General features: G+C 56.3%; 1 protein-coding gene across 1 annotated transcript; it reads left to right on the top strand.

The window, feature by feature from the left end:
• The first annotated feature begins 294 nt into the window (after positions 1–294).
• SERPINH1 (serpin family H member 1) lies at positions 295–10,869 on the top strand. The gene is made up of 5 exons (XM_082628478.1): positions 295–451; positions 4,526–5,181; positions 6,372–6,470; positions 6,587–6,819; positions 9,859–10,869. The coding sequence occupies exons 2-5, from the start codon at positions 4,560–4,562 to the stop codon at positions 10,159–10,161; spliced, it is 1,257 nt and encodes a 418-aa protein (XP_082484604.1). The 5' UTR covers positions 295–451; positions 4,526–4,559; the 3' UTR covers positions 10,162–10,869.
• The last annotated feature ends 465 nt before the right edge of the window (positions 10,870–11,334 follow it).

Genomic DNA, 11,334 nt, shown 5'->3' with positions numbered 1-11,334 from the left:
CCGGGGAGTTGGACCCTGGAGGCCCATGTCCCCTCCAGCTAAGCGTTCCGAGCTCCCTCTAGGGTGCAGAGTCTCAGCTGAATCGAAGGATGCCCGCTCGCTCTGCAGTCGTGCGGCCCCGGGCGCCCAGTCTCAAGGCAGGGGCTCTCCGGGTGCCGCGACCCCGTCCGATGAGGGGGGCAGTAGGACCCAGGGGCCGGGTGACTGCCCGCAGAGGGAGAGGCGGGAGCCAGGGCGGTTTGGGGGAGGTCTTTGGCTCTTTTTGGCGGAGCCGGGGCGCCCTCCGGAAGCTTTTCTAACTTTCCAGAAGTTTCTCGGGACGGGCGGGAGGTGGGGTGGGGGAACGCCATATATAGATCTGGAGAGCGGGGGCACGTCGGAGAGTGGAATCCGTTCGCGGCTCGAGTGCGGCACTGTGACTGCGGTCCCGGCGCCAGCCCAGCCCGGCCAGGTGAGGGGCGGGGGCGGCCCGGGTGGGGCGGGAGCGGCGGGAGCTTTGGGGGTGCTCAAGAAAACTAGAGGGGAGAGCGGCCCGCGGGAGGGTTTAGGGGCCACTCCAGAGCCCGCAAACTGGAGTCCCTGGCACTTTGGGGACAGCTGGAGGATTCGGCATGGAGAACCCGGGGCTGGGGGGTGATGGCGGAGCGAGCCCGAGGGCCAGAGCAGAGATCAGAGCCGGGATGGGGAGTCGGGGCGCTCAGAGGGCCCGGAAAAAGTGCAGGGTTCCGCAGAAGTGTGGGGCAGGGGTGCTGGTGGCAGAGAGGAAACAGTGGGGCTGGGAGCCGGGATGCTGAGGCTCGTCCCTCTGCAGGATCAAGGAGGGAGGAGATGGGGTCTGGAACGCCTTCCAGCAGGGACAGGGAAGCCAGGCTGGCTTTGCATGTCGGGGTGCCTCCAGTTGTGGGGTTGAGGCCCAAGGGCCAGTGGACCACCCTTCTCACAGGCTTGCTGGGGGGCATCTGAGCCTCCTGAGGTAGGGTGGTAGGAAAAGGAGGTGAAATAGTCTTGACTTTTACTTGGCTCTTGGGGTCCCCATGGTTTGGGAGGAGTCCCCCACCGCGGCTCCATTTCTGATCAGCAGCCTGCACGTGTAGGTTATGGCAGCCAGCACCAGTCTCCCCACTTCCCTCCAAAAAGGGGCGAGGAGGTGACCAGGTCTGCATCCCCCCACAGAAGGGAGAACGGGGAGCTTCCTAGAAAGCTTTGAGTCACCCACTCTAATTCTGTCCACCGCCACCTGGTTCCTGGAGTAACTGCAGGGTTAAGGCTACTTAAGAGGCTGGGGTTCCCTGCCCCCAGCTTAGGGGCATTCCTGAGGCGGCTGGAGTGGTGGAAGAAGAATGAAACCGCTTCCAGCAAGGCCAGAAGGCCTGGCCCCTCCTCTTCCCGGGCTTCCGGCTGGTCCCGCTGGTCTGCAGGGCCCGGATGGAGGCCGGATGGAGGCCGTAGGAAAATCAGGGGGCTTTGGTTCCCTGGAAGTCTCTGGCTGGGACCACACCCTCCTGTCCTCAGGCAGTTCATCGGCCCATCCCCCCTTCCTGAGGCCTCCGGGTCCCCTCCTTTTGTCTCTGGTCACCGGGATTCCCAGCAGAAATGTTTTTTCACGGGCTGTGTAACAGGACACCACATCCAGCCCTCCGGAGGGGCTCTGTGGGTGCTTCTGGGAGGGAGGAGCCCTGTGCTAGGAAGCCTGACCCCCCACTGATCCTTGGTGGACTGGAGGTGGCTCCCTGCCCCCTCTCTGGCCTCAGTTTCTCCCACTGTTTGGTGACCTCCAAGGTCCTTGTAGATCTGGGACTGGTTACGTCTTCCTTCTGCCAGGGGCAGTGCAGACAGGGTTCCGTATGGGGGCTGGGCCTTCCAGGCCCCCTCCTCACCACCACGCCAGCTCTGCCCTATCCCATCCTCCTCACTCTTCTGTTTTCTTTCAGAATGAAAAAGGCAGGCATTGACCTCCCCCTGAGGCAGTTTCAAGGTACTTTAGCCCTCCTCAAGTGTCCGAGAGCCTTTCTGGTGGTCCCCCCCGCCCCAGCAAATGCTTCCCTTCCTTCTACTTAGAAAAATCTGGAACCCAGTCTCAACTTGGCCTGGCTAGCTGTGGGCACAGCCCTTGGTTCTGGGATCGTGTGTTTTTCTTTGTGGGAGTATAAATCTTCTAACCTTGGCCTAAGGGCTAGGATTTCTCTGTGGCAACAGGGGCTGGGCTGTGGGAGGCTGGCTTGCTTGCCGTGACTTGCCTTCCTCCGTTCCTGCTGCTGGGTTAACAGGGCAGCCCTTCTCCATAGCTGCACATCTCCCTGCAGAGAGTAACGTTGCGGGCTCGAAGCTACGGCCAGGGAGGCTCCGTGGCACCCCCTGGGACCTGAACCCAGGCCTCCCGCTTCCCGGGTTGGAAGCCCCCCTCTGCAGGCGGGTGCAGATAATTCAATTTCCAGCCTGCCACGTCACCCGGCGCAGGAGCAGGAGCAGGAACAGGAGCGCAGCTGTGTGGCTGCTGAGGAATCCCAAACTAGTCATTTGGAGCTTTCTTAAAAAGCCCCTCCCAGCCCTTTAAGGTTCTGGTTGGCTGGGGATGGGGCTGTCAAGATAGTGCCTGCCACGTGGCAAGGCTGTGAACTGGACTCCAAGACTGTCTCTCAAGGGGATGCTGGTGGCCTCTGCAGAGATCCCAGCTCTGGCATCAGCTGTCTCGACTAAAGGCGGCCTTTGAATAGGATGACCATATGCCTGTTGTCCTGGCCTAATAATTAGTAGTGTCCCAGTTTACTCTCTTAAGTGTCCTTGTTTGTACAATAATTATATGGCCTCTCTGCCTTTGAGGCTCCAGGCCTGGTGGGGAAGTAGCTAGGGCTGGGAGGAAGGTGGCCTGGGCCCTGAGATATTCCCTTACTAATCCGTTCTTTAGGGTGAAACTCTGTCTTGCCTCTGCAATCCATACTCTAGGCTACAGATCTCTGATACCTTCCCCCAGGCAGCTGTGGGGCTCAGTGGCCTTCTCTCCTCCCACCACCTCTCCCCATGTACCCTTTGCTTCTCCTCTGCACTGCACCTCCAAGGAGGTGGCAGCCCAGGGAGGGGGGACTTGGCTTGGTTCACAGGATGTCTGCAGCAGTAGAGTCTTCGCAGAAAGCCAGTGCTCCCCAGGCAGGCTCAAGGCCTGAGGGTCGTCCACCAGGATTCTGAGTTTTCCATCTTCTTGAGGACCACGAGATGGGATCTGCCAGAGCCGTGGGATCACCGCGGTTCCTTCCAAACCTTTCCTTTGCCATGTCATCTCCTCTTCCGTTGTGCTGCCTGGAGAAGCGGAAATGACCTCAAAGTGGAGGAGTGTGGAAATAAGTCCATGTGGAGAGACTGTCCTGATGGGAGGCCCCAGAGAGGGGAGAGGGGCTTGTCCTAGGGGCCACTGCTACTGCTGTGGTTTGAGGAGGGGACCTGAGGGCAATCTTGAAGCCACAGAATAGATGGGCATGTGTGGTGATGACTGTCAGATGGGAGGGCAGAATGGAATCTGAGGTGGCCCAGCTTCCTGGGAGAATGAACACACATCTGGCCACCAGCCTCTGGTGAAGGGGTGTCGGTGTCATTGTTCCTTTGAGCTGTGACTTACCCTCTCCCTTAGTATCCTTCCTCTCAGGAAACCTCCCCCCAACCGGCGCCCCCAGCTTTTGTCCTGGGGATTTCACGTCCGCTCCAGGGGCTGTGGGCAGACGGGCAGGCAAATCCCTGCCGAGACAGAAGCCTGGGCACGGAGACCTAGACCCGTGCAACTTGGAAAATGGAGCCTGAGGCTCAGAGAGGGGTGGGCACACACACATGCACACATGCGAACTCAAGGTCACCCTTGGGGCAGCAGAGTAGAGCATCTGGACTCTCTCATTTAATGAGTGAACCAACTGGTGACTCATTAACAGCCCAGGGCAGAAGGAAGGGCATTCGGGGAGGAGCAGTCCTACACCTCCGCCCCACATGACATCCTTTGTCCAGGCCCCTGAGTTTCATGCAGACCCTGAGCCCATCTACCACTTTTTTTTCCCCCCACTGGAAAAGGGCCCCAGGGTTGTATGAGATCAGAGCTAATAACTAAAGACCCCAGGTTTGGGCAAGTGGCCCTGGTTTCTGTTCGTTCAGGAACAGCTGAGGCCTGTTGTGTGCCAGGCACTGGGGATATAGAGGGAAACCAGACTGGCTAGGTTTCCTACCCTCCTGGAGGTCACAGACTAATTAGGGATGGAAACAGTACATAACAAACATAAGTCTAAATGTTAAGTTCAGTGCAAGAAATCAATAGGGCTGAGGTGGGGACTTGCCTGCTTTGGGTAGGGAGTCAAAGAAGGCCTCTGAGAGAGTGGGCAGACGGAGACCCCCAATCTGGGCAACCCGGAGTTAGGTCCGGGCTCCCTAGAGCTCTGGGCCATCTTGCTCCCATCTCCAGGGGACTTGGTGACAGCCAGGAGGCTAGGGATGGTTGTTGGGGAGGAACGACTGGGGCTTCAGGGCCGCCCTCTCTCTGCCACCCTCACAGGTCCTCCGTGGTGCTCACAACCCGCCTCCCAGCCATGCGTGCCCTCCTGCTCATCAGCACCTTCTGCCTACTGGGTAGGGCCCTGGCCGCCGAGGTGAAGAAACCCGCGGCCGCAGCAGCTCCCAGCCCGGCTGAGAAGCTGAGCCCCAAGGCGGCCACGTTTGCTGAGCGCAGCGCCGGCCTGGCCTTCAGCCTGTACCAGGCCATGGCCAAGGACCAGGCAGTGGAGAACATCCTGCTGTCGCCTGTGGTGGTGGCCTCGTCCCTGGGGCTAGTGTCGCTGGGCGGCAAGGCGGCCACGGCGTCGCAGGCCAAGGCGGTGCTGAGCGCCGAGCAGCTGCGCGACGAGGAGGTGCACGCGGGCCTGGGCGAGCTGCTGCGCTCGCTCAGCAACAGCACGGCGCGCAACGTGACCTGGAAGCTGGGCAGCCGCCTGTATGGGCCCAGCTCGGTGAGCTTCGCAGAGGACTTCGTGCGCAGCAGCAAGCAGCACTACAATTGCGAGCACTCCAAGATCAACTTCCGCGACAAGCGCAGCGCCCTGCAGTCCATCAACGAGTGGGCGGCGCAGACCACCGACGGCAAGCTGCCCGAGGTCACCAAGGACGTGGAGCGCACCGATGGCGCGCTGCTGGTCAATGCTATGTTCTTCAAGCGTGAGTCCGGAGGGGCGGGGCAGGGCGCGGTGGGGCGGGGCCTCCTCTCCCCGGAGCCCCGCCCCTGGCAAATCAGGTCAGTGTTCCCCTGCTGAGCACCACGGCGGGGGCTCCTTCAGTCCTCATTAACAACCCGCGGACCCAGAGGGAGGCACTGTTATTGAACTCTTGTTACATACGAGACACTAGATTCAGAGAGGTGTAGTGTTGTGTCTAAAGGAACGGGACAGAGATGCAAGCCCCACCGAAGGACTCCATAAGATGTGCTCCTACCGTGTTTCATCACATCAGAGTGTTGTTGCTTGTTTTGGAATCAAATTTAGTAATCAATTCTATCTCAGTAATGAGCTAGAGAAAGGCTCCACATCTGTGATCATTACTAACCCTCAAAGCAACTTTGGGGGCAGGTGGTATTACCTCCATTTCACAGGTAAGGAAATTGAGGCTCAGCTAGGAGGAGAGAGCCCGGACTCAGGTCCAGGTACATCTTGAATTGAAGATTCGATTTGGGCTTAATGTGTATTTTTGAGTACCTATATGGATAGCACTGTTCCTCTCACGGCATGCTGTGAGGATGAGGTGACCCCTCTTTTACAAATGAAGGGACCAAGATAGGGGTGAAAGGTCTTGCAGCCAGTTGGTGACTGAGACTGAATTTGAATACAGGTCTGTATGTGACATAGGGCAGGGCTCATGCCACTGTCACGTATTCATGGTTTTTGGGGTCATTTTGGGGGACACAGAGACAGGGCTTGCAGATAAGAATTAAGGGTGGTCTTGGGGCATCCCCTGCCCGGGCACAGACCTCAGTTAGCAGGTGGGGTGGGAAGTCTAGCTCAGCGCGTGTTGTGCAAACGCCTGACAGTTGTCAGGGCAGAGGCGTACATGGTGGTAGCTGAGCTGAGGGTCCTCCTTCTGAAGGCACCCCCTGTCATGTGGAAACAGGTAGGCCCTAAATATAGAGAGCCATATCTTCAGGCAGCATGTCCTGGGACCAAGACCCACACCCCCAAAGCAGGGAACATGTACTCTGTGGGCTGGGTGATCGGGGGGAGGTGGGCTGCAGTTGAGCCCTGAAAACTTGAACAAAGGCCTTGAGCAGGGAAAAATCCAGGGTATGCAGTTGAGGGGAGTGTCTTGACAAGATGGGGGCATCTATTTCTGACCTTGTGTTCTACTTCCCACTACAGCACACTGGGATGAGAGATTCCACCACAAGATGGTGGACAGCCGAGGCTTCATGGTGACCCGTTCCTATACCGTGGGTGTCACCATGATGCACCGGACAGGTACGTGCCTTGCAGGGCGGGGTTGGGGGGGCAAAGTAGGGGCATGAGGGTGTGCTTGGGGCCTGGCCCGCCCCCGCCCCACAGTGTGCCCAGCGCCGTTTCTGCTCTTCTCCCAGGTCTCTACAACTACTATGATGACGAGAAGGAGAAGCTGCAAATTGTGGAGATGCCCCTGGCGCACAAGCTCTCCAGCCTCATCATCATCATGCCCCACCACGTGGAGCCCCTTGAGCGCCTTGAGAAGCTGCTGACCAAAGAGCAGCTGAAGATCTGGATGGGGAAGATGCAGAAGAAGGCTGTTGCCATCTCCCTGCCCAAGGGTGTGGTGGAGGTGACCCACGACCTGCAGGTGAGGGATGGCCCAACTCAAGGGCCTGCAGGGCTTGGAGGGGGGCATGGCGCATGGGGCATCCATTCACCAGCTCACCAGGTCTGTCCTGAACCCCTCTGGCTGTCCAGGCAATACTGGGCTGTGCTGGGCGAGGAGGCATGGTCCCTGCCCTTGGGAAGATGGTGATAACATCAATAGCTAAATATTGGGTTGGCCAAAAAGTTCATTCAAGTTTTTCTGTAACATCCTACGAAAGACCCAAACGAACTTTTTAGCCAACCCAATATAATTGAGCACGTGCTGTATGCTAGGCACTCTTCCTAAGCACTTTGTATGTATTAAACTGTTAATTCGCAAAACAACTTTATTAGGTAGGACTATCAACCTTATCTTACAGATGAGGAAAGTGAGGCTCAGAAAAGTTAAATAACTTATCCAAATTCACATAGTCAATAACTCAGACGTTATTGCAGGCATGCCTCGTTTTATTGTGCTTCGCTTTACTGCGTTTTTTACAAACTGAAGACTTAATGGCAATCCTGCATCAAACAAGTCTATTGGCTCCACTTTTCCAGCAGCATTTGCTCGCTTCGTGTCTGTGTGTCACGTTTCAGTAATTCTCGCGATATTTCAAACCCTCCACCAGCAAAAAGATTGAGTCCCTGAAGGCTCAGATGATGGTTAGCATTTTTTAGCAATAAAGTATTTTTAATTAAGGTATGTACATTGATTTTTTTTTTTTTTTTTTTTTTTTTGCGGTATGCGGGCCTCTCACTGTTGTGGCCTCTCCCGTTGGGGAGCACAGGCTCCGGACGCGCAGGCCCAGCAGCCATGGCTCACGGGCCCAGCCGCTCCGTGGCATGTGGGATCCTCCCGGACCGGGGCACGAACCCGCGTCCCCTGCATCGGCAGGCGGACTCCCAACCACTGCGCCACCAGGGAAGCCCTGTACATTGATTTTTTAAGACAAAATACTATTGCCGAGTTAGTAGACTACAGTATAGTGTAAACATAACTTTTATAGGCACCGGGAAACCAAAAAATTCGTGTGACTCACTTTATTGCAATATTCACTTTATTGTGCTGGTCTGGAACCGAACCCGCAGTATCTCTGGGGTATGCGTGTATAGACTCGTCAAGCTGGAGGATTGTCCCCCACGCAGTAATAAGACTAATAATGGCTTTCAGCTCTGAGTCACTTGGCTGGAAACTTAACCAGACCCGCTCAACACCATTTCTCCGTCATGACCACTCTGGGTGGTGGGCACCAGCTCAGAGAGAAGCAGTGACTCGCTAAGGTCACCCTAGCTAGTAAGCACTGGAGCTGCAGTTAGTTCTCAAGGTGAAAACTCAGGGTGGCCTTTTTGTCAATCAGGAGAGAAAGATTTTTTCCTCTACTCAAAAGGGAAGACTTTCATCTCATTCCTTCCTTGGATTCCAGAAATGATTCCTTGGCAGGTCTCTCGCCTACAAAGTTGTTTCAGACTTGTTGCTGAGAGAGCATGGAGAGAGAAAGCTTGAGATGAGATGGGGCTTAGGCTCCGAAGTGGAGACGATTGGAGCTTGTGTGGTCCGTACTGTAGACAACGCTGAGGGTTTCCAGAGAGGAGCCACCCGTCTCCCTTTTGCGCTTGTCCTGACTCTACCCCAGCCCCTTCTCCTGCAGTTGCTGTCATCTGACTCTCCTTCTTTCTCCTGTGTTTTCCTGGCACCCTGGTTGGACACACTACCCGCTACCCTGCAATAGATTGAGTTGGGAAATTCCAAGAGGGTGATTTGTGCAAAGTCATGGGGACTGGAATAGCTGGGTCTAGAATGCCTGTCTCAGGACACCCTGACTCTCAGATCCCTAGGTCTCGTGCCCGTTTGGCCATGCTGGGGAAGTGCACTGTCCCGCAGAAGCCTGGGCCCTGAAGGCTGCTGTTCACTCAGCCGACAGTCCTTTACTGCCACTTCTTCTGCACTGAGAGCCAGGGAGAGCCCTGACTACGGGCCCTGCCTTGAGGGAGTTCTGAGCCAGGCAGGAGAGACAGACAGGACCACACACGAATAGACAGAGGGAGGCCAGGGGTGCTGAGGCCCAGAGAGGTGCGGCTCCAGTCTTGTGGGATAGGGAAGCCTTCCCAGAAGACATGGAGTCTAAAGGGGCCTACAGAGACAGGGTAGCCACTGAGATGCCATCGAGGATGCAGTTTCAGGGAGGCTGTTGAGTGGAGAGCAGAGTGGGACATGCCGAGGGTTAAGGCTGCAATGCAAGCACAGTTCACAGGGAAGAGCTTGTTCTTGGCTTCCAGGGGTTGTGCAGAGCCTTGGAAGAGGGCGTGTGTGTGTGTGTGTGTGTGTGTGTGTGTGCGCATTTTAACTTTTTACTATGGAAATGTATAAAAATGTATTAAAAATAGAGAGATTAGTATCAGGAACCCTCATGTATCCATCACCCAACATCAACCATCGTCAACTCATGACCAATAAGGATTCATTTATACACACCCATTCCTCGCCCCTCAGATTATTTTGAAGCAAATATCATATCACTCTGGAAAGGTTTTAAGCCCCAGAGTGATGTGGTCATAGCTGTCCTTAGGCCAGTCTTTCTCAAACTTGAGTGTGTCAAGAACTACCTGGAGAGTTGGTTCAAAAAGGTTCCCAGCCCACCCCCAGAGACTGTGATTCAGTGGCTCTGGGCTGGAGTCAGGGAATGTGCACTTCACCTAAGCCCCTGGGGCATGCTGATGCTGGCAGTCCACCACCCACAGTTTGAGAAGCACAGGTCAAGATGGCTCGGCGGGGCCAGGCATAAATTCTGCCTTTTCCCCCTGAGCCTTAGTTTCCTCATCTGTGAAGTGGTGATTGGAAGCTCTTGCAGGGTTTTCATGAGAATTAGGAAAGCAGTGCTTGGCAGTGCCCACGCCATGTCTGGCACACAGAAGGTGGCAGGGAGTGCTAATCTCTGCCCTGAGGAAGAGATGGGAGGAGACAGCAGGCGGTGTGGGTGGAGGGTGAGGGTCTAGGAGCCTTACCCACCGTGGCCTCACCGGCCCTCACCTGGTCCTGCAGAAACACCTGGCTGGGCTGGGTCTGACTGAGGCCATCGACAAGAACAAGGCAGACCTGTCTCGCATGTCCGGCAAGAAGGACCTGTACCTGGCCAGTGTGTTCCACGCCACCGCCTTCGAGTGGGACACGGACGGCAACCCCTTCGACCAGGACATCTATGGGCGTGAGGAGCTGCGCAGCCCCAAGCTCTTCTACGCCGACCACCCCTTCATCTTCCTGGTTCGAGACACCCAGAGCAGCTCCCTGCTGTTCATTGGGCGCCTGGTCCGGCCCAAGGGTGACAAGATGCGAGACGAGTTGTAGGGCCCCAGGGTGGGTTATGGGATGGCAGGGGGCAGCGGGAGGCTCCTGAGACACATGGGTGCTATGGGGGTGGGGAGCTGAGGTACTGACCTTGGATAGTCCACGGGGTGGGGGTGGGAAAACAGGGGGGCTGGCTGTGTCTGAGCAGACCTTCCCAGCCAGGATTCACTCTGCCTGGACATGGGCCCCCAGTTGTCAGGATGCTGAGCCCAGAGACCCCACATCCTGTGGGAGCTGGGCAGCAGTCGTGGAGCCCTGCCCTCAGCCCTGGGATCCAGGCTGCCTCGGTCCGTGTTCATATTTATAGCTGTGTGCTTTATCATCTGTGAGACGGAATCGAGCTGGGGGTTCAGCCAAGCCCTCATGGAATGGGGGCCTTCTTCCTGATACCACCACCACCTCAGCCCCTCCCCGGCTCCCTCCCAATCTTCTAACTTCCCACAACTATAAAACTAGGTGCTGCAGCCCCTGGGACATGTACCCCCCCACCCATGGGTCTGACCCCAGTGAGGGGGTCGGGTATAGCTTATGCAGGGGCAGGGGGAACTCTTGGGCAGACTCCGGTCAGGCATCACGGGGATGAACATTTTTTTTTCCTTTTATAGATTTTCAAAGATGGGGAGGAAAGGGGGGAAATGAGCCTTTGTTGCTGTCAAACAAAGATCTTATTTGTACAATTGTTTTTTTCAATAAAATTTTCCAGTGAAATTTTGTCAGAGCATGGAAGGGGATTGGATCAGAGATTCCCATCTCACTCTTCCCCGGGGATAAGGGCTCCTTCTGTTAAGCCACGTTTGCTACTGATAGCCCTTGTCAGGCCCTGAAATCCTGGCAGATAACTGCAGATAATACCATGTGGCAGGCCCACTATGTGCTGAATTGGAGATTGTTTTGGCTCTGGCTGCCCTGGAGAGATGGTGGCTGCAGGGACGGAATGACAGCGCTGGACCTGGAGCCTAGAGCTTCGCTGTCCTGCTGTGCCCCCAGGGTCCCAGTCTTCAGCCCCCTAGGCTTTCACTTAAAGCTGACTTCATCCACATCCAGGGCCAGAGGGCACAAGCTCAGGCTGCCCAGCTGGGCAGGACTATGTGAAGAAGGAGCTTGTGGGAACCTTGCTCTGTGTTTGGATTTGCATCAGGAGACGAGGGACCTGATACAGTCCTCACATTGGTT

The sequence above is a fragment of the Mesoplodon mirus genome, assembly GCF_964341445.2.
Source record: "Mesoplodon mirus genome assembly, chromosome: 7".
Lineage (NCBI taxonomy): Eukaryota > Metazoa > Chordata > Mammalia > Artiodactyla > Ziphiidae > Mesoplodon > Mesoplodon mirus.
This window is presented reverse-complemented; position numbering and strand designations above follow the sequence as displayed.